A 24034-nucleotide genomic window follows, 5' to 3' on the forward strand; every position below is an offset into this window, starting at 1 on the left:
CTCTCTTGCATCCTTTATGTGGGACTCCGGTCAAAATGGACTCTCCTACCCTGATCTGCACCTACACTTACAGATGGGCAGATTGGGTTCATAAAAATTACTGTTCCTCTGTGCCCTGCCTGGCTCCCATAATTCCACCTTTGACATTGCATTTGAATCATGTGATGTGTGAAGCTTCCAGTTTGGTAGGTCTGTATATAAACATACAGCATTACATACAGCTGGGGGGCACATTAAAGTGGGTCTTCCTTTGGAGGCAAGTGCTCCTCTACCGCTTTAGAGAAGCTGTCCAGCATAGGTCCCTGTCACAGTAAGAACAGCAAGCTTGAACAGTGAGGTAAATTGTGAATATCCCCCCCATATTGGGTTAGGTGGAGAGAAAGTGTTGTATGAAACCTTTCAACAGGAAATTGATATTTGCTTAAAAAGAAGACATCTGAAAATATTAAAGTTAGATTAAAAAAAGATTTATTAGTCAACATGCCTAATTTACAATATGTGCATTAATCCATTATTTTGCTGCAAAAAGCTGCAAGGACTTGATTGCCGTGAACACTTGTAAAGCAACCCAGCAGTTACTTGTCAATTAAAGTGTAATAGACTACTAGCTTCTCAAAGGAGATTAAATAAGACACTTAACAGATCTGCCCCAAAAATATTTTTTTTTTGTAAACTAACTGGCCTGGACAGGCAACTCTGACACTCAAGTAAATGTTGAAGTTGTTGATCACTCCTGTTGCCAAATGTTTAAATCTTACCTGGCAGCACCATCTCTCAGCACCCAAAGGGCTCAGAAGGTGGCAGCTACTGCTTCTGTTTAAACAGAGATTGCAAGAAAAGGGTCCCAGAGGGAAGGGAAGAGTCTCTAGGGGATAAACACTATCTTGAAAGGAGTTCTCCTTTAAGGCTGGTGTAACATGTGCATTTACGAAGGTGCGTTCAGAAGCTTGTCACATAGGCTTGTTCCCATCACACTTGCGTTGTGAAAACGCATCATGCAGTATAAAGTGTTTGCTAAAGGCAAGAAACACTGTCTTCTCACCTGTCGCCAAAGTGTACTTAAATAGTCTTTGCATACCGACATAAATCTGAAAAGTGGAATGTACAATGAGATACGGCAAGACACAAATGGTATCGTATGAGAATTTTCATTTCTTGGTGTGAGTGTTCGGCTCCACTTTAAGCTTAAGTTTTAGTACATAACCACCTTTAGGGCTCATTCACACCTATTTGCTGTTAATTTGCTTTTAATGCATATTAAAATAGGATGACTATGGGCTTATTCCGATCATTGCTTTGTAAAATATTAATGCTGCGTTTAAAACTTTACAATTGTATGTGTGGGTAGAATCGTGCATGTAAAACACATCTAAAGTACGCATCTGGGTTTCTTCACCCATTTTCCCAGCACATGTGTGCGAGTGAGTCCTTGCAGTAGAGAAGCAACATTTTCAAAACTGTTCTGTAGTAAATTTGCTGCATTCCCCATTTCGATGGCAGAACTTAGCCTTAGGTCCAGCCGCACAACCCAGCGGAATAGAATGAACTGACTGTTATCGTTTCAGCTCTGGTTATAAACCATAAAATCCATGAGAATTTACAAATATGGTGCAAAATAGCTATTCCGTGGAATGACAACACAAAAGCAGAACACAGATTGTATTGCCAGAATTTAGCAATTCTGCAAAACAGTCTGTTCCAAAGCAAAATACAATTTGCATGAAATTTTACCACAACTTTGCTCATCTCTAATTTACAGTCAAAATGTCACCTGCATAACAAATGTAAAACACAACAAAATTACAATTGGGTCTGTAAAATCAATGGCTTTAGGGGACAAGTGAAAAACAATTGCTAAAATATCAAGTTCTTAAATAGTGCATATAATTTATTAGTGAACCTCGAAGAGCAAAATTCTAGCTAGTTTATCCCCCTCATTTATCCCTAAGAAATGTTTGCAGAGAATAAACAATGAAAATTGCACTTATATGTCTTCCAGTAATTCTTTTCTAATTCATTGTTTATATATAAAAAAAATAACATAAAACAAAAGGCCCTGAAAAATCTGTACATTCATTAAACCCATAAGGGAGACGAGAAAGCTTTTGTTTGAAGACATTCCCTGGTCTTTGGTCTCTTCTACCTGTCCTCCTGTTCTGCAGAAAGTTCAGCGACAGGGTTGACAAACCCGGCATACTCAGAGTTGCCGTTATCATCCATCTCTGCACTCACAAAATCATTCTCCCACTCTAGCCCATTTGACTCGTCGGAGGCAGAGGCTGTGTGGCTTCCAGGTTTCTTGCCACTGTATTTTAAGGCTGCTCGGAGGATGTCCTCTTCTGTTTTCGAGCGTTCTCTCATTGGAACCATCCTGTTTATTCCTAGGTAACAAGGTGCAATGGTTAAAATGAATACTAATTATTGGAAGAGCCAAAAAATATACTTTATTTAAATGCACCTGTGAAACAAAATAGTAATTTTTGGGAACATACAATGATCACCAAATCATTCTCCCTCATTTAACAACCTGTGCACATTTGCAGTGTACTGAAAACTTATTTGATAAAAAAAAAATAAAAAAAAATCTATATGCCAAAAGCAGGGATTTTGTTTTAGACAATATATTCATTGAAAATGCTGCTTCTATGCTGGGCTGATCCATTATGCTTTGTTTGATTCACATCCCAACCACCCAAATATCCTCAAAAGATTCCATCAGAATTCCATATCCATCAATATGGAGCCTGGAGAATCCTTGTTGCATTATGACATCATTAGGGATCCCCTAGATAATATAAGACCAGATGAGTTTAAGGAGACCCCCATCAGAACTGGCTGGCACAGCTAGATCACTTGCAATCTTTCTTGATCATTAGCTAGAATGGTTATGCAGATCTTGCCCCAGTTGCTTAGTTTCTGAATAAAGTGCTTTTTTTATTTTTAATAATGTATTTTCTATTTTTCCACTCTAACTTTCCATTATACCCTCTGTGTGGGGAAACCTGCAGTGTATCTGCATTTGCACATATGTAAACAATCCCATTCTAGTTCATTTTGTTTATATTTCATCACTTTCTCATCAGGCTTCCATGTGGATAAACTGTATGAAATCCATATGAAAAATTCAGGTATAATATATAAATTCAGGAATAATGAACACATACTGCAGTAAAAATGTTAAGACCCCCTTAATATATAAACTAGGACTTCGTCAGGTCATTACTCACCTTCTTCATCCTCCCACTCAAGATCCAGGGATGTGTTGTCATCATTCCCGCTTGTTGACTTCGTTCTGGTTGTTAGATCACAACTACTCTCTGTGTTAGGGGTCAAAAGGTTTGCATCTGATGATAATCCTAATTGGAAAAAATACAAATATATGTGCAAATGTCCATGTCATACAACGCTGCCCAAGAGCCTTGAGAAGCTCACATCGGCAACCTTAAACATCACACTGTATTAGGGACTGTTGAGTGCCTGATCCCAACTCTGTTACTAGATGGGATATTATTGCACGTGACTATTCCTTTACATGCAGACATTGATTGTAAGTATGCCTACTGACGAGAATTAAAATGTTACTAAAACCAAATCACAGGAGCTGTTGTACATGTTGCACCATCTAGGGGCATTGAATGGAACAGCATACACATGCAAGTGAACTGGTTAGCAAGAATATAAAAAAACATGGCTTAAACCAGCGGTTCCCAAAGTGTGCGACGCGGCGCTGTCACAGGGGTGACCAATCCGGCGGTGCCCAGGACCCAGCATCCTCCTCTCTCCTCGCTTCTCACTGAATGTCAGGTTTGACGTCATCACATCAGACATATTCAGTAAGAAGACAGGAGAGAAGACAAAAGAAATAGAAGAAAGAAGGCCAAGTATGGCAAGTAAAGAAACGGAGGGGAAATGGCGATTGGAAACAGCAATGGACGAGCGCAAGGATGAACGAGGGGGCACAGAGTGCAAGGATGAACGAGGGGGCACAGAGTGCAAGGATGAACGAGGGGGCACAGAGTGCAAGGATGAACGAGGGGGCACAGAGTGCAAGGATGAACGAGGGGGCACAGAGTGCAAGGATGAACGAGGGGGCACAGAGTGCAAGGATGAACGAGGGGGCACAGAGTGCAAGGATGAACGAGGGGGCACAGAGTGCAAGGATGAACGAGGGGGCACAGAGTGCAAGGATGAACGAGGGGGCACAGAGTGCAAGGATGAACGAGGGGGCACAGAGTGCAAGGATGAACGAGGGGGCACAGAGTGCAAGGATGAACGAGGGGGCACCGTTGGATGATTTTTGTACATGATTTATTTTGTTTGATCTTATTCCTTTTAATATTAGCTGTAAATTATTCTTTGACAGAAATATCATTGAAAAAAATATAAAAATATATATTTTCCCTTGGATTTACATGTATTATGTTTGCAAACAACTTACTAATTATTTCTGTTCTGACCTAAATACTTATACAAAACGGGACTGCTCTGTAATTATTTTGGAGGGGTGCCTTGAAGAAATTATGGAGATTCTAAGGGTGCCACAAACTTAAAAAGTTTGAGAACCACTGGCTTAAACAATTACATTTTTCCTGGCCAGCTTCTGTTAACAATGGGACTTCAATCGATAAACAGTTGATTGTGATTTGGTCTTCAAATGAACAGTTACAAAACTGGAAAAATAATATAACAACATTTTCTCCCAATAGTCAATTGGTTTATTTATTAAAGATAATTTACATTTATCACATGGTCATGTGGAACACATGCACTCTTGGGAAGACCCAGTTCCTGATAATTATTTAGCAAATTCTGACAAATGTTAAACTTCCTCTTTCCCAGAAACCACCAGGTTTCTTTAGAACATGTATAAGTAGAAGGATTTTAATGCACACTTGATAGATCACTGTAAAGATCCAATAATAATAGGTTACTTGCCACACTGTTGATCAGAGGGAATACAGTTCTAAGAAACTATTTCACTAATAAAAACAAGCTTAGCATGGCCGAATCTGTAAACTTTCAGTAAACAGACATATGGGACTGCTCATTTCTGATTTTAGCATCTTGAGAAAAACAAAAGGACCACCACAATTTTGCACGACTTACTGCTATTTCTGACAGCTTCATACTGTGATTTCACACCTCGCAAGTAGGATTCAAAATCCTCTGCTACCGAACTGCAATAAATAACAATAGAGTCGTTAGAGGAATTTCTTGTATTCTATAAGTACATTCTATTAAGGTTGGATTTCTCTGTTATTTAGTTAATGGATTAATCTCTACTACAATTTACAGTAAGGCATTGACACACACATATACATATAATATATATGTGATTAAGCTCTAAATTTGGGGATATAACTAATGCCATTCAGAAATATTCAGTTTTCAGGACTAAGAGGAATGGAAGTTATATTCTATGTAAATGACTCTGATTTTTAGACTATTACTTAAATCCTATGCTCCATATACATTTAAGTACATAGGTGGGATTGATCCCCTAAAACCAATCCCTAGCTGATTAAATACAATTTTGAGCTGTTGGTTGATATGAACTTTAATCTGAAATTGACTGACATCCAAACCAGCAAATTATGTTCCCAATTAAAATCTCTAAACCTAAACCAACTAATCTCTCAACTAACAAGGATTAATCTCAATTCCTCCAAATCACTCATAGTTTAAATCCTGTCAGCATGCTTTAGCCGAATCCACTGTTATTCTACGTATTTAGTGATCACGTAATAGTGTACTGTGTATGTAAATGCACTTCTAAAATGAAATTCTAAAGTCCAGGATTCAGACTTGTACTTATCTATGATGACAAAATTTACTGCATGTAAGTATTTTCAGAGGTCCTAAAACCTGTAATACTCATGCTCCATTTTGCAGAATACGAGTGTGTGGGGCTCACATTCCCTGGGTTACATCCAATCTTATAAACTTCTAGCATGTCAGACGCCTTGTGGAAGAGATGGAAGCTTAGTGACTCTACAAAAGATCACCATGATTATAGGCACACGCGGAATACATACACAAGTATCAAAAGCCTAATACTACTCTGACAATTTTCACCAAACCACTTTAAAACCTACAAAATTATGTAAGTTCAAAAATAATGTATTCGAGTCCTCTTACTATCAGGAACCCACTAGTAATAAGATCGACACAATACTGGCTACCACTGCAATTTCCTTATTAGCAAGGAATTCCCGTAAGCAGAATCCATATGTCCTGATTAAGCATACTTGTGCAACACCTCCCTCATCAAAATGTAATCACAAATTCACATTTTAAGAGGCGAGGATGGACAAGCCTATATCACGCAAACTACTCAACCAACATGGATCTGACAAGTTGCAGTCAAAGTTCCTACATCTTAGTTCCCCTATGTCACTTGAAACAGGTTAATGTAAATGCACTGCCAAATGTATAAAATGTCTTGCACAAAATAATCTTAGTAATTAATTCCAGTGTGGCTGTGAGAGGCATCAAGCCCAATATCTTGAAATGAACCAATGTTTTGCAAAGGGAACAAGAAAAAGGGGAACGTGGGACCATAGTCCTTTTATTATTGCATCCTTGTCTACATCACCTGATAGACTTACTAATGTATAAGTTATGTCTGGCAAATTATTTAATTACATTCAAAAGTGGGTTTGATGTCCAGACAAGTCTTAAAAATGAGGATGAAAACCTTTGTTTATCCCATTATGGAATTAGTTAATGGAGATATCAATATAACTCAGCATCATGGGCGAACAAAGGTTTGGGACAAAGGCTAAAGTTGCAAAGTGTATTACGCTTAGTCTACTAATTACAGCAAGCTCCAACACTTACCTGACATCAGTATCCAAACATAAATACTTTGGTATAAAGCTTAATAATTTGGTGTATAGATAGATACCCCAACATCAAAAACTTATTCCAAACTGTGTTTGATTTATAGAAACAAATCCTACATATCTGCTATGACCAGAAAGCACTTCACACAGCAGATGCAGATACTAATATAGAAAGGAAGTAGATTATGGTACAAATTCACTTTAACAATCGTCATACTCTTTACAGCTCAATCTGCACTATTGGCTTGCTTTGTATAAAAAATACCATTGGGATATACGGTCACGAGTTACACAATTACCTGAAAAGACATCTTACCCTGCAGTTAACATTGCTTACCATCTAAGATCTACCACTAAAAGCATGATAATGATTCCTAAATTCATTAAAGAATGACATCAAAAATTTTTGGAACATCCTACTTGCGTAAGCTAAATCTGAAATATTTTAAAATTGTCACTCAGCCCTATAAATATGTTTCTAAGTGCAATTCTTCATTTTTTTTTGTCTGTAATTTGGTCACAATTGTATGTGATGTCGCCAGGACATAAGTGAAAAGGAGAGGTGATCTTGAATGTATTAGTTTATGGTAAAATACTTAAAAAAATTAAGAAATAGATATAGTTACCTTTCTCCATTTTTAGCAGCTTCAGCTCTCTGTCTCATCCATTGCAACCGGTGTTGCTAAAAGAGAAAATTACAGTGGCTGAAAAGATATAGTTAGTGAGGTCACTTACCTAATATCTGCCTATACATATAGTGTTTCGTCTAATGCTCTAATATTTATGGAATGTTTTATTAGACATAACCCATGATCTACAGTAACGGTCCACTGTGTGTCAAAGGAACATTGATAGGATTGCTGCCATCCTTACAGAATGAATGGCTTCCTCATGGTCAAAGCTTTATTGTAACTATTTGTCCTGGAAATCTCCTGAGCCTTTCCCCTACCAGAAAATTTCTTTCATGTAGGTCAACTTGTATTTCAGGTTTAGTGCTCCTTTAGATAGTTACCGATCATTGCCTTGCCTTAGCCTGCATAAGACGCTTTAATATTAGAAGAAAAAAAAAAAAAAAAGAACATTAATACTATAGTGCTTAATGCCAGACAGTGTGCTCATGTAGGAAATTCTTTTACCTATTCACTCCTCAGTTTATTTTAATTTCTTTTCATATGGTTATATATTATTGGAAATCTCACATGCTGCTGAATGAGAACGACCCCAATAACTCAATAAGCACCACAGAGAGATTATACTGTGCCAACGAGCCAATCACATGAAATCTTAATAAAACAAATCTCTGGTCTTCTGAATGCCATACAATTTAAATACATCTAACTATATTTTCTACTTTTAGTTATTTAAGTGTACAGGTAAAAACAAAAACAAGCGAGGGCCAACGACGATGTCACCGTTATCACCAAGCTTGTATAGATAAGGCTCACTCTATTTATAATTTACATTGCGATTTATGATAAATGTATTGATATTGCAAACAGACAACAGAAAACCAATTACAGTTTCTAATTCAAATCTTGCATTATAATGACACAGCCAATGCTACATTCAGTCAGTGCTCTTAATTCATTATACAACTGATAACCTAAAGACTAGAAGCACTGTAGAATGGCTCATTGATGCACAATATTTTTTTAATGGAGTAGGATGTGCTGATAATGGTAATGTGCAAGGTGATAGATGTGTAATTAAAGTGGATCTGGGTACCTTTTAGTACTCTTAAAATATCCCATTTGTTGAGCTAACTTACCACCACTTTCACCGGCACATGCTCAATGAACTAACACCCCCCCCCCCATCCCATAACAATCCCATAGAGATTCCATGTCCCAGATTTGGGGTGGACTACAGCCAGGTCAAATTTGCCATTTTAAAGAGCCTTTTAGCAAATAATGGGAGGAGGCAGCCCAGAAGGTACTGGGTGGGGAGAAAAGTTGCGTATTCATTACCATCTAAGTCATCCTATGCCAATGACCCCAGCAGATAAGGCAAATCTTTCTAATCAGCCCTATTGTTACAAATTGACAGCATGGTTTACACTTAAACCGTGTCCTCCTTTGGTGGCGCTGGAACAGAGAAGCGTTTACAGCACTGGAGGGGGGGGGGGGGGTAGTTCTTCTGCACTGCGGGGGTCCTGGGCATGATGCATCTTCTGCTAGTTTAGGGGAGTGTAAAAAAAAAAAAAAAAAAAAAGAAAAAACTTTGAACTGTACATGAGGACAGGCTATTGTGCTTCATTAATGGCATTGTAGACTCTAAAGCAGGGTCCTGAAAAGTGGTTAAGACAGGTTTGTCTCCCCACATGATCAAATATCTCAAGGTCTGCAAGGCCCCAGAAACTATTGCAAAACTACTTGTGAATGTTACCAGTTACACTTTTATGCAAGGCAACTTGCATTGTAGTTTTCAGTGGGATACAGCAACCCGATATCCATTTACAATGATCTGTAGACATACAATTTCAGATGGTTTGCTGTAGGTTAGAGCACTAGGCTACTAAACAAGCATAGCATAGAGACAGAAGGTAAAGGACATACAGCAGTGATACAGAATAAGCTGTGGTAGTGGGGTTCCCATCCCCTCACCTCCAATATATTTCTCTGCTTGGCTGCCCTGGCAGCATCACGCTGTGCGGCATATAAAGTCTCCTCTTCTAGTTTTAACTTCTCCTCCTGTAAGGCTAACTGCATATGAACAAAATAATAAGGGTTAACAAAATCAGAACCTGGCTAGCTTTCCCTCACAATTAGAACAGAAAGAATTCAAAGTAACAAAAGAAAAAACTGCATGCAAATAAAATTTGAAAAAAGAAAAAACAATAATACCTCATTATTGCATCCAAACAACAAATACACGGTGTACAACAGTTATAGGAATAACTTATCAGCCATATGTGGTTAAGCCTGTTCTAAAAACTAGATAATGGTTAATCAGACTGGATTTACATTGTAGGAGCTGCTAAACAGAGTACCATTGGCCAAAACCCTCCATAAATGTCATTACTTGTAAAATAAAACAATGTGGAAATAGATTCAACCAGTGGGATAGCTGATGAACAGGTGGAGGTGAAAAATAAAGAAATAAAATGAGGATTATATGTTCAGCCTGAATACATGGGCATTCCTAATGTTACAGTCACCTACTGACCTAGTTAGAAATCCAAACACATTGTTAGTACTGTAGCGCAACAGACATTAATCTTTATTTCTGAAAAGGTCACATAAGGCTTAAAGAAAGGAATCAGCATTTACATTACATACATGAATGTGTAAAAAGTCCCTTTGCTGGAGATTTTATTTGTTTATTTAAAAATAACTGCAAACAATGTTTTCTAAAGTCTAGTAACATTCTACAAGAGCACCCCTTTCTGTCCTCCTAAAAAAATGGCTTGCAATAAGTATTTAAAAAAATAATAAGCTGTACACACATTATATATATATATATATATATATAAAAAAAATTAGACACTCTTATAAAAGAAAGTATACTTATTATATTTTATGTGTAAATATATTTCTAATGTGTAAGTCTTACCTGACCCCAACCCTAGGTGAGTCTCTTACTCTAGTCCTCACTATAGTTAAAAACTAAAACTAAAATGTGATTTAGGGGGTTCAGGAGTGTGCACAAAAGGGTGCAATATAAAGTTTCATGCAAGAGCCTTTTTTCATGGAATATGTCCTTCAAATTTCCATTGTCCTCTTTGTAGACACTTTGAATAGCTTTTCTAGGTATTGTATATAGTGCTTGAATTCATTTTGCCTAGAATACAATTACAAGTGCTGTAAACATGCAAAAAGAACTGTGAGACCACTGAAAAAAAGTCTAGCTGTCAATTTGTCATTAAAACAGCCAGGGAATGAATGTAGGTAGGTGGTACCATTTAGAAGAAATAGAATAAATGTTACAACTTGAGGGTAATTTTTACCCAAACTGAGAGAAGTATTATGTAGAGGTTTTTTTTTTTTTAGAACTGTTTGCAGGGGAGGGCTGGCAAATTTCAGCCTGGGGGGCAAGACTCGACTCAGCAGCCTATTTTAAAGGACGTAAAATGCAGATCCCCCCCCCCCCCATCCAGCCTGCCTCTGACTATTTGGCTATTTTATTAATCACTTTCTTCTTTTAGAAAAGCCTAATGCATATGCTCGCAGTTGAAATTTCAAATATTTATTAAAAAAAAAAATCACATACATCATCCATTTTCCCCCAACTCTCCCTTACAGAAATGGAATAACAGTCTCTATTTCAAGTACCACTTGTACTCTGCCAACCAAGTCATAAATAGAGCTTCTTCGTTCTCTGTACAATAATGATACTGGGGAGTCTAATCTTGGAGCAGATCAGAGGCAAATGGAAATGACCGGAGGACTACAACTAATGCATCTTAGTCATTGTGTCTGTCCTGTAACATATGATGTATATTCTGTCCAATACTGGATTCTTAAAACCGAGGAATGCTTGCAGACAAATATCACAGTAGCCCAAGCAATGGTATAAAAGTGCCTGCTTGAGGGTGTAATACGCTCCCGTGACGAGCATCATTTCATTAAGACAACCTTTCTGTAAACAGCTCTGGGAAGATTATGAACATCTCACCCACTGATTGTGTGCTTGATCAGCAGATCTGGGATTCCATTTGGTCTCTGTCATTTACAATATGCACAACAAGAAAATCACCTCATGATTGCTGTGAATTAACTCACCAAGCATTTTCCTACACTAGATGAATTCTGTTATCAAATACCTGCCATCATTTACAACTACAAAAGCAGAGCAATTTAGGGCATGCGATACCTGAACAAGCTATGCCCACTTTCCGAGAGGCTGAGGCCCTATTAGCAACTGAAAATCGGCAGGTATGAATTGTGTCAGGGTCACCTAAAATGTGGTGGCTATATTAACAGCAGACCGTTGAGTTGCTCAATGGCTATTACTGGATATTATTTATATCCCAAGTTGCATTTAAAATTGTACTTAAATATAGGGTATGTTGGGACACATTTCTAGGAATTCCATTACTTGGAAAACAAACAATAGGGTTGGAGGTGTGCAAAGTGCATGTGAGGATTACGCTCATTCAATTAATAAGCTAGGACGTAAATATTAGGGTTCTTTTGGCATCAACGTTCTGTTGCTCCAGAGCATATTCAACTATGTCAGTATGAAGCTAAAGCACACTAAGTTGGTGGACACCAGTGCTCAATGTGCATACACCATTGCTAGAGTAAACATTCAATCATTTTGAGGACACAGAAACAAGGTTGCCCTCTCTGTACCCGTATTGCGTTGTGGGGTGGATTTATCCACATTTAGTCTGGGCATCAGAACAGAACATAGGTACACAGAAAGTCCCTATGAACCCTGAGAAAAATTAAATACATAATAATAATGTACAGCATTATTACATTTTAGTGATGCATTACGTGATTGACCTAATAAAGTTTGGAAAAAAAAGAAATGACTCGGCCCTTGAAAGGTCAGGTAATATTGATTTACCCATTTCACTGCTCTTGTTCCCCAGTTGTGAAAAATAATTTGATTTTTTTTGTACTATTAATGGAATCCCAACATCATAATCATATTTACTGTTCAGTCAATGACTGATGCCAGCCCTAAAGTATTATTTCTATGTCTTCACAGAAATTCTCTTTGTCCAAATGAAATTCACTACTCCTCAGCACTATCCTAGTTGGTCATGTGTGGCTGGATTATTACTGAAAACACCTCAATGCCTTTCATATCCCTTCCCTTTCTAACTTCTAGATTGTAAGCTCTAGCGAGCAGAGCATTCTCCCACAATGGTTCATACAGCTGTTACACACAGCTCAGTATCAAAACAAAGGTTCTGAGATCTAGATATTATGAACTTCAGCAATAAAATAATGTTGGGAGGTACAGCAAGATTCAGCCCTTTAAAAAAAAAAAAACTTAATTTTCAATACATAGTGTTTTAACAGCATACATGGTGCAAACAGCATAAATATGGAACCTTTGATTAATTTGACATAAGTTACTTTTAAACAAATTTAAGTTGACTATACAATAAGCTAAACATGAGAAGTGAGGAGGTACGAATTATTAGCAGCAATCATTCCATTACCTCATTTTGTAACCTGACATCATCACCTCTCTGTCGTTCAACAATAGAGTTGTAGTGCCTCTCTTTTAAATCCAATATTTCGTCCTCACTTAAAGGTCTGTGAATGGAGAAGGAAAATATTGAATTCAATCTACAATGCCTTGTCCAGACACTCCATCTGGCCACATCACATACCATGTGGTTTACAAAGAATAAATCATATCTGCGCATTTAGACTAATACAGGCCTTGACCAGGACATATGGAAATGATCTTCATTATCCATCTTACCAATTATCTCCATTATTATTATCTTTATTAAATGCATTGTCACCAAAAAAAACTATGAAAAACAAAGCATTATTCAGTTCACTCAGTTATAAGATTCTCTAATTATTATTTTTTTATACACATCTCTTGCATTGGATTTTTACATAGTATTAAACACAAACATTCATCAGAAACGGTGTAGTTGGTCACGTACAACACAGCTGACAAAAGAAGGAAGAGAAAAAGGAACAATGAATATGATGCGATACGGAATAAGGTTCAAAATATGGTAACACTTGAGAGATAGGACAATGGCAAAAGTTTTAGAAACCAGCTGTCTGGAGAGTTGAATGTATAATGGCAGGGTGAAACATTCATGAGGGGTTTACTTTAAGAAGGAAATTTATAAAGTATAAAAAAGCCTAAACAGAAGACTGTAAAAAAGTAAATGCTTTATATTTTATAATATTGTTGTCATATAACAAAAGTAATATCAAAGTAATCTACCTTGTTCCAGTACAAGCTCAATCCTTTAGTTTTGGGGACATATGTTTTAATACATTTATTTAATCATTTTTAACAGTTTTCTCCATTCCATATCAAAACTTTTTATTGTGTATGGTTGGTGTCCTTCACCCAACTGTAACAATATTTCACTATGTGATATTTTATATTATTATCTTTACACATCATTCTTTTGGAGCAACACAAGAGGGTTCACTTCACTTCATATATAGAGGACTATCTCGTATCAATAGTGCATAAAGATTTGCAAGATAATTCTTAACATAACATTTGTGAAAGGCCTGTTTTTTACTTACACTACCAGAGTGTGATACTATATGGTTTAACAAAAGAAGTTTTCATTTTGGTGATTTTAGCGCTAGATGCCGAAAAAGCCTTTGACAGAGTCATACACAAAACAAAAAAACAACTGCAGGGCGCTGCAATCACCTTTGATGGAACTTGGGCTGCTGCTCTTCTAGGACAGATTCTGGCTCTGTCAATATATAGAAAACATAGTACAAAAAGAGGAGCGCAAAGCACCAAGTACTTAAATAGAAATTTATTCCAAATAAAAACAAATATTAAAATGGATTAAGCATAAAACCAAATGCTAAATATATCAAACAGATGGACAAAAACGAACTTGTCTTAGAAATACAATCAAGCTATGGCCAAGATATAATTATCCTATGGTACCATATGTGAAAAATATTTTTGTTGAAAAGCCACTAGTGAAATCCAATCCGCAGACTGCTTGATGAGATAGAATTGTTCCTTTGGAGCTAATTTTAGAGAATAGTATGGATTACTTGTGTTCCGAGAAAAGAGAAACCACCATTCAAGCTTTTCTTAATACCAATCCATTTAGCAATTTATAATAATCATTTCCTTTGCGGGCTCAATTTGGAATCCAAACATATAATAATAAAGGATCCACCGCAAGGTGCAGTTCGGGCACCAAATAAAAGATAGATTATTTCAATATTTCTTATTGCTTTTATATTTAACAACATTAGCTTGTCAGATTTAGAATTGGCATAATCCTTGATAGTGTAAATGTGCCAGAGTACTGATGAATATTTCTTGGCACCAAAAATGAACACATAAATTTACTTAGCTCTCCTTGTAGAAACATAAGTCCCAAACTTCCGATGTTAGTGATCACTCCAATGAATAAAAAGCAGTCAACGGAGGGGAATCTCAGCAGATATCACAAAATAGCTTGCTAAAAATAGCTGGCCAGCGCTTGATAGAGAATCAGCATATAACAGTCCTAACGCGTTTCCCGGCGGTCCGCCGCTTCATCAGAGGTAAGTATAATGGCAAAATCCGGCCAAACTGATTTAAATATCCAGACAAAATCATATGGAATCAATCACATGGTCAGCATCCATCAATCAGAGGCCAGTATACTGGCAAGATCCGGTCAAACTAATTTGAATATCTCCAAGAGGTCACATGAGGTTTATCACATGATCGGCATTTATCCGGAAATATCCTGCTGAATTCGTAGTCATTTACGGAGATATCCGAACTCTACATTTTTTTTTTTTTTTTTTTTTTTTTTTTTATATATGTCATATAATCAGAAATGATCCTCCGGAGATGGCCGACAGGCTGTCAAACATTATTAGTTATTCGGAGATGACCATACTCCGAACTTAGGGTCACATGATCGTCAGTGATCCTCCAGAACCAGCCAACAAGCTGTCATTCAGCGCTGGAAGCTGTAATTTGTTAAAGTCCGGATAATAAAGTCAGAGATAGCCAAGGTAAGGTAAAATGCTTAACCATATAAATAAAATACAATTAAATAATAATAATACAAATATGGGTGACAGATCTTCGCTAAATTAAACCTAACCAATGAAGAATAAAAAAAAAAATAATCATATAAAATAAATAAACTTCCTACTTTAGCACATATATTGGGAACATTGTTCCCAGATATCAGATATGTATATAAAAAAACTCCCAACATGATCCACAGAGAAAACTAGTCAGAGACCAAACTAAGATTCTATAGGACCATATAATGGTCTCATTAATTATTCATTAGACTTCAGAAATATCGAATTATAGATATACTCATCCCTATAGGGGACAGATATCTTTAACATAAGAAAAAATCAACATCCCTTAATCTACAATAGGACTAACAATTATATAGAGAGAAGTATGGTAAATCTCCTATATGGATAGAAGAACACATATGAGGTTACAAGAACACTCAAATATTAAACACAATCAACACAGCCCCTAGAACGAACATATATTGTTAAGTTCAATACTGTCGTTTAGTCCAAATGGTAACAGTGTTTTTAGTCTGAAGATCCAGAAGGCTTCACGTTTACAAAGCTTATTGAAACGATCACCTCCTCTGATGGTTGAATCAATCTGTTCGATTGCTCGAACTTTCAGACCCTCTAATTTACCTTTTTGGCATTCATTAATATGTACAGATAGACTGTGGGATTTAATATCTTTTAAAATGTTACGCCAATGTTCTAAAAAGCGCACATTTAGTGTGCGAATAGTACGTCCAACGTACTGAATACCACATTTGCAATTTACAACATAAATCACATAGACAGAACGACAGTCCAAAACTTTCTCAATAGCAAAGTTTTCATTTGTTGAAAAAGAAACAAAATTCTTACACTTGTGATCAGCAAATAGGCAAGTAATACATTTATTTTTTCCACATTTATAGAAGCCATTGGGTCTAGATGTTAACCAGCTTCCCAAAGCTGGATTAGATACAAACAATTTAGTCTCTAGATTACTTTTAAAGAAGCTTGGAGATAATTTATTTTTAAGATTCTTGGATTTTCTAAAAATGACATTTTTACCCTTATCAATAAGATGACCCACACAGTCATCAAGTTCTAATAAGGCAGAATTTTTAGTAATAATCCGTCTGATTTAATTCGCATAACTATTATATTTAGTAATGAAAACCAAAGATCTATCTATATTGGTCTTTTTAGGACCCATAGTGAGGAGATAATCTCTGTCTGAGTCTCGGGCCTCAGCATAGGCTTTTAATACCAACTCCTCTGGATAACCCTGTTCTAAAAACACTTCATAAAGTCCCTTTGAATGTTTATCAAAATCTTTAACATCTGAGCAATTTCTGCGCATACGAAGGAATTGGCTTTTTGGTATACTGTTCTTCCAAGAATTCAGATGGCTACTTTTATAGTGTACATATCTATGGGTATCTACCTGTTTAGAATAATTCTCCGAAACAATGGATAAATCTTTTATATGTAAAGTGATGTCTAGATAGTTAATCTCTGTTGGATGATGGTTGCTGGTAAATTTAAGACCAAAATTGTTAGTGTTTAAATGAGATATAAAGGAAAATATAGAAGATGAATCCCCATCCCAAATGAAAAAAAGGTCATCAATATACCGTCCGAAAATGACCAGATTCGCCCCAAGGTCCGCACCCCATATGTATTGTTCTTCGAACATACCCATATAAAGGTTTGCAAAACTCAGAGCGAACCTGGTCCCCATCGCCGTACCCTTCACCTGTAAATAAAAATGGCGGTCAAATAAAAAGTAATTCTGGTGCAATATATAGTGTATAGCGTCAAGTAAAAAGTCACACAGTGGCTGATCCATTGTGTCTTGTTGTGATAAATAGTGTTTAACTGCGGCTATACCCTCCGAGTGAGGGATATTGGTATACAGCGCCTCAACATCGCACGTTAGAAATTGATAAGAGGGTTTCCACTCAATATTTTTGATTATATTCAAAAAACTAATAGTGTCTCTAATATGTGACTTTAACTTTGTCACTATAGGTTGCAGATGTGTATCAACAAAAAACGATAAATTACTAGATAAGGACCCAACCCCAGAAATAATGGGACGACCAGGTGGTGATATAAGTGATTTATGAATCTTGGGTAAATGATAATACGTGGGAATAATAGGATATTGGTTAAATAAAAAAGCATAAGTTTCCTTAGATATTACACCATTAATCAGTGCATCATCCAACAGACATTTAAGATTTTTCTGAAAGATTATAGTAGGATCTTTATCCAATTTAGTGTAAAAAAGATTATTATTTAGCTGTCTCATTGCTTCATTATGATAATCCATCACATTCTGTATAACTAAACCCCCCCCTTTATCGGCTGATTTGACAATAATTCCAGAATCACTCATAAGTTCTTTAAGAGCTCTCCTTTCTCTAGGGGTTAAATTATCCCTTAGTGGTTCTTTTTCAGCCTTAGCACAAAGAGTTCTAAATTCATCCATTGTATTCTGGTAAAAGCTCTCAATGAGGGGACCTTTAAACTGAAGTTTCTACAAGGAGAGCTAAGTAAATTTATGTGTTCATTTTTGGTGCCAAGAAATATTCATCAGTACTCTGGCACATTTACACTATCAAGGATTATGCCAATTCTAAATCTGACAAGCTAATGTTGTTAAATATAAAAGCAATAAGAAATATTGAAATAATCTATCTTTTATTTGGTGCCCGAACTGCACCTTGCGGTGGATCCTTTATTATTATATGTTTGGATTCCAAATTGAGCCCGCAAAGGAAATGATTATTATAAATTGCTAAATGGATTGGTATTAAGAAAAGCTTGAATGGTGGTTTCTCTTTTCTCGGAACACAAGTAATCCATACTATTCTCTAAAATTAGCTCCAAAGGAACAATTCTATCTCATCAAGCAGTCCGCGGATTGGATTTCACTAGTGGCTTTTCAACAAAAATATTTTTCACATATGGTACCATATGATAATTATATCTTGGCCATAGCTTGATTGTATTTCTAAGACAAGTTCGTTTTTGTCCATCTGTTTGATATATTTAGCATTTGGTTTTATGCTTAATCCATTTTAATATTTGTTTTTATTTGGAATAAATTTCTATTTAAGTACTTGGTGCTTTGCGCTCCTCTTTTTGTACTATGTTTGACAGAGTCACATGGCCAGTCATGTTTCAAACCCTTAAAACCTTTGGATTTTTTGGCAATTTTCTTCAAAGTATTTAAGCTCTAGACCATACCAAGTCCTCCTCTGTCTCTAGTTCTTCTTTGTTTGGTATTAATAATGAGACTAGACAGGGCTGCCCTCTTTACCCTCTCATCTATGCGTTATGTATTGAACCACTTGCTGCCCGGATTCGAATATACCCAGATGTGAAGGGAATCCAGGTTAAAAGTAGACAATATAACATTTCTCTCTTTGTAAACGATGTCCTCCTAACTTTGTCCTCACCTCAAACCTCCCTTCCCAATCTATTTGTGGAGTTGCAGAACTTTGGTTCTCTATCCAGATATAAAGTGAATAACTGCAAATCGGAGGCGCTCGCTCTACACCTTCCATCCCACACTAAGAAACTATTGGCACTCAACTTTGATTTCCAATGGCGTCCTCGTGCAATACATTACTTGGGCGTTGTCTCTCACAAATTCCTATGAAATTTTTCCAGGCCAACTATTCCTCTTTACTACCTACTATCAAGATCTAACCAACTAACTAAGATCTACTCACTTGGAATTCTCTTTGTATCTCGTGGTTCGGGAGAATCAATACCATTAAAATTAATGTCATGCGCAGGTTGTTATACTGATCTCAAACCCTACCTGTTAAAATCCCAGACTCCTTCCTGAGCTCTCTGTGGTAAATTCGTGTGTAATGGTAAAAAAAAACAAAAACCAAGACATGACAGGCTCTGTTTAGCTAAAAACATAACGGAAGCCAAGGCCTCCCTTTATTTGATGAATATTACCATGCCACCTTATCTCTTGACTGTCGCCTTTAGGACTCAAAAATGGGTTGATATTGAGGAAGCATTGTCCCCAGACATGGGAGTGAGATTTCTACCCTGGATTCCTAGGAGTGTCAGACCAGCCTCAGCTGACACCACCCCCCTCCATTCGCTTCACCTTGGAGGTATGGGACAAACTGGACAAACAATATGTACTAGCCCCCTACCCTTCTCCGCTCTGGAGACACCCTCGAGTCCCACTGGGCTGCATTAGGGCTTTTGCTCACCCTTGGAAGAGGTTGGGGCTAGACCGGTTCTTTCACCTGTTGGGTGAGCACGCACCAGGTTTCTTTACGGATTTGCATGAGAAACATGATCTTCCCAGCAACCATTATACAAGCCCAGAAACAATCATCTAAGCTTTGTCCCCCAGCGTCCTTTGGACGCCATTGCATTTATAGTCCAGGGCAAAAAGGCTATATTTAAATTCTGTACAGTTCTCCACTGCCCTCCTCATCCCCTCACGCAGAACCGATTGAATAGGCGTGGGAGCAAGATCTTGGGAGTAGAATTGGATGAGGAGGGGTGGTCGCTCATTCAGCAATGGGTAGCAGGTTCTTCCATTAGCACAGTTATTCGAGAAAATACTTACAAAATTTATACTAGATGGTACATGGTTCGCGCAAGATTGCATTCTATCTACCCACAGACCACCAATTCTTGTTGGTGAAATTGTGGTTCAATAGGTACCTCCCTATATGGTGGGACTGCCCACTAGTAACTATATTTTTGGACGACATCTTACTCTTGATTAATCAGGTTACTACAAACAATATGCCAAAGGATATCTGTGCTCTTATGTCAACCTATCAAGGGAATTCCCAAATCATCGGATAAGATTATCCGCCACATTTACAACGCAGCTAAACTTCAGAGAGCTAGTGACTGGAAGAAAGCCTTGCAATCCTCTAGAGTGGCTGTTATAAACAGAATCTGGCACACTGCCTCCATGGAACATGTGACAAGTCTCCTCCACAACACAGTATCTGCTTATAACAAACTTTGGGGGCCATGGTACTCCTAGAATGACGACAACATGCCTGGCATTCCCTGTGCTCCCTCTTTCTTCGTCTTTACCTTTTGTCTTTCATCCTCAAACTCGCTCTTCTACTCGATCGTGTGACTCCCCACTTTTACTCTGGACAACACTATCTTCTACCTCCTATCTTCTCGCCTAACTCTCTCCCGCTTATCTCATTTAGGTGTGGTGGACCCCTGAGGTGGGACATGCATCCCTAATAAAAGACCCCCCCCCTCCCCACCACTTCCCCCCTGTTCTCTTACCTTCAAGCCCCCTAGAAAAATAAAAAAAATCCAGCAGTCTCTCACCTCTTCTGTGTCCCCAACCTTACATGGTCTCTCTATTTTGGTTATATGGTTCTCCTTATTAAATATTTACACTAGGTCATTAGATTCTGGCATTCATCTGGAACATACATTATTGTTGCATTACTATTAACATATTCCATTTACGATCTGTTTATGCTTTTTTTTTTTCTTGCAATTTTTGTCATTTACATTTAAAGTATTTAATGACCTGTATTGCTATGACCTGCTGTTTATAAATCATATATATAATTATTATTATTATTATCCTCTACGATGGGTTTAGTATTCATAAATAGGCCCCTAAATCTAAAAACATCTTAATCTGTGTCATAATCATAATGATATGGAAGTATACAAAGATGTTAGAAGATACTTCAGATTAGATTATTTTAGAACTTAATTTGAGTTTCCTTGTAAGTGCTATAACCAATCGCATCTATAAAATGTGTTATGTTTTGAAAGTTATTTAAAAAGTATGATTGCAGGTGAAACTAGTATTTTATGGTCCCAATGACAAGGCCAAACCATCATGATTATGGAGTAACGTTCACAATTAGATGTCCTTTGGATTCTATTCTATTCGTTATCGCTTGCATGGCAATGAACTTCATATCAAGGACAGAATTTTCATGACTAACAGGATTAAAGAAAAAAACGCTGTTAAGGGTTCATTAACTCCTTACTGATAAGTGTATAAAGAACAACTAAACCCACAACATGTAAATGTTTAAATGTATGCAGAGTATAACTTTATATGGTATTTCTAATTTCTGTGTTTCATCAAAAAAAGATATCCCATTGAGCTTAGATGGATCAAAAAGGACAAATGGCATAGGAATACATGCTCAGTTATTGGGTTTCAATGTTAGGCTTGTTCCCTGGTCATGACCCTGTATTCCAGTCCCAGAATTTCAGAGCTTTTCTGTTATTTAGGAAACTACAAACCAGTCACTAAGATCCAGGAATATGTACTCTTTGTACCCTGCCCATAATTGACTTAAATTTGAGATTGCTAAAATGGGGAACAATTTGAGAAAAATATAAAAGAGGTTTAGACCAAATGTTTAAGGCCCCTTACCCATTAGCATTAAAATGTCAAGCCTGACTTGTGTTTTTAATGCAAGTTTAAGACAAGCAATTGAAAGTTAAAATAAAATTCATTCTATTACGGAGCATCTGCCTGTGGCTGCATCTCTGCAGTTTTTTGGCGGCTTGTTAATCCATTTCTGGGTAAGTTCAGAGCATTACCTTGAAAACATCCACCCATCTCTACTAGTGTGCACATATCTACCAGTTAATAAGAGAGTTAACACTAGTGGTTTGAATGTTTCTTTTTTCCATTCATTTCAATAGAATGGCATGTTACATTCCAGACCCCCACTTAAACGAAAGGTATCCACACCATTGCTAACAGTCCCAACATCCCCTGCCCCCCCCCCCCCCTTGCCACCATCAGAGATTTACGGAATCTCTATTAATGTGTGATCAAATCAGGGAAAGCCTAGGACTCCCGCCTCAATGCCAACCAATCACAACAGGCCACTGTAGGAAAATGCTTATGATTGGCTGACAGGGCTGTTGATAATTTAGCGAAAGCAGCAATAGTGTTTTGACTATCATTTTTCTCGATTATTTTCTTTTTCTTCACCCACTGAACTATAATGGATCAAAGGAAAAAAAATTGTATTCTCCATTGGACTACCTTGGATTAAAAAAAAAAAAAAAAAAAAAAAGATTTTACATTTAATAAAGTGGTAAACAAGGGTTTTTGGGAGTATTTTATTTAACTACATTTCTGGATAATTGACAGGTGTCTAAGGGACCTCCGTCTCTTGTACTGGGGGCACTAAGGCGGCAATCTTCTTCATTACCCTGGTTGTCAAAGCCCAAGGGTGGCTTTTCAGTGAGAGTCTGGTAGCTTTTTTTTTCCCCTTCCCCCCCTTTTCCAATAGAACCTAAAGCCCTGAGCTGACCAGCCTGGGGTCTGGTGTCCACAATGACAGGTAAATCCCATGCTCACAGTCGGCCTGTCTGAGTGGTAACTGCGCATGACTGGTTAAATAATGTTCCAAAGCACGCAGTCCGATTTTTAAACTTACTTGTTACCGGAGCTTTCCTAGTAATTCCCATGCATGTTGATCACATATGAACCACATATCAAACACTTATTGGAGGCATGCAGATACTAAGGGCTAGATTTACTAAACTGTGGGTATGAAAAAGTGGAGATATTGTCTATAGCAACCAAACAGAATCTAGCTATTATTTATTTAGTACATTCTACAAAATGACAGCTAAAATCTGATTGGTTGCTATAGTCAACATCTCCACTTTATCAAGCCCGCAGTTTAGTAAATATACCCCCAAGTGTTTATATGTGTTTTCACATGAAATTTGCAATTGCGATTTATGACTTTAGACTGCAGCTCTATTCAAAATTAAAGTACCTTTCATTCCATTAAAAATAGTTGAAGCTCCTCCTACATATTTAGGATCTTGTCCAGATGGGATCTGATGCAGGTCAAAATTATGATACTACATGAACTGTAATTGCTGTGACATTTCTGGCCCTTTCCATGTGTATGAATCCACATTGTGCAATTTTGTGACTGCTGAGCTATAGGTCTGTGTCTGCTGGTTTAGTTAAAGAAGCACCTCTCCCTTAACTCAGCAATATGCTGCAGAGGAGTGAAAGAGAGCATACGAAAAACATTTAGTTAAATATAAATCACTTATGGATTCCATGTATATTATTCAGCTCCGTAATACACAGCCTCTGATGTATATTAATGTGAAATAATGATTTTAATTGCTCATTATTATCGATGTGTAAGGTGCAGTACTGGACAATGGGGAAAACAGGACATCCATAAAAAGGTAGACAAAATAAATTCAGAGACACGAAAAGAAAGGGTAAGGAGGGCTTACAATCTAATGGGAAAGTAGCACAGCTAAGACAAGAGGAGAGTGGGACTCGTATAGGTGGGAGTAGGCTGAGCTCTAATAAAGAGGCAAGTTTAAAGATTGGAAGGCTGGGGGGAGGGGTTAGTGCCATCAGGTATGGTAGGGACTGCCATAACTGGGATGCAGCATGGGAGAAGTCTTGTAGGTGGTAGTGAGAGGTGATATTCTGAGAGGAGCAAGGCGCAGATCTAAGGGATGTCTCTTTCACACTCTTTCCTC

General features: G+C 37.2%; 1 protein-coding gene across 2 annotated transcripts in view; it reads right to left on the minus strand.

Annotated features, from left to right (window-relative positions):
- Positions 1-451: 451 nt before the first annotated feature.
- Positions 452-24034, minus strand: part of AP1AR (adaptor related protein complex 1 associated regulatory protein) — a 47368-nt gene continuing 23785 nt past the window's right edge. Inside the window, exons 5-10 of one of the 2 annotated variants that reach the window (XM_075200539.1) lie at positions 12964-13060; positions 9449-9547; positions 7472-7527; positions 5107-5177; positions 3228-3356; positions 452-2381 (exon numbers count right to left, since the gene is read on the minus strand). In XM_075200539.1, coding sequence (XP_075056640.1) covers positions 2140-2381; positions 3228-3356; positions 5107-5177; positions 7472-7527; positions 9449-9547; positions 12964-13060 — 694 coding nt within the window. In that variant the 3' untranslated portion in view covers positions 452-2139. The remainder of the gene's footprint in view (positions 2382-3227; positions 3357-5106; positions 5178-7471; positions 7528-9448; positions 9548-12963; positions 13061-24034) is intronic. The other variant, XM_075200541.1, reaches the window with a different exon arrangement.

This window comes from Mixophyes fleayi, chromosome 1 (assembly GCF_038048845.1).
Source record: "Mixophyes fleayi isolate aMixFle1 chromosome 1, aMixFle1.hap1, whole genome shotgun sequence".
Classification (NCBI taxonomy): Eukaryota; Metazoa; Chordata; class Amphibia; order Anura; family Limnodynastidae; genus Mixophyes; species Mixophyes fleayi.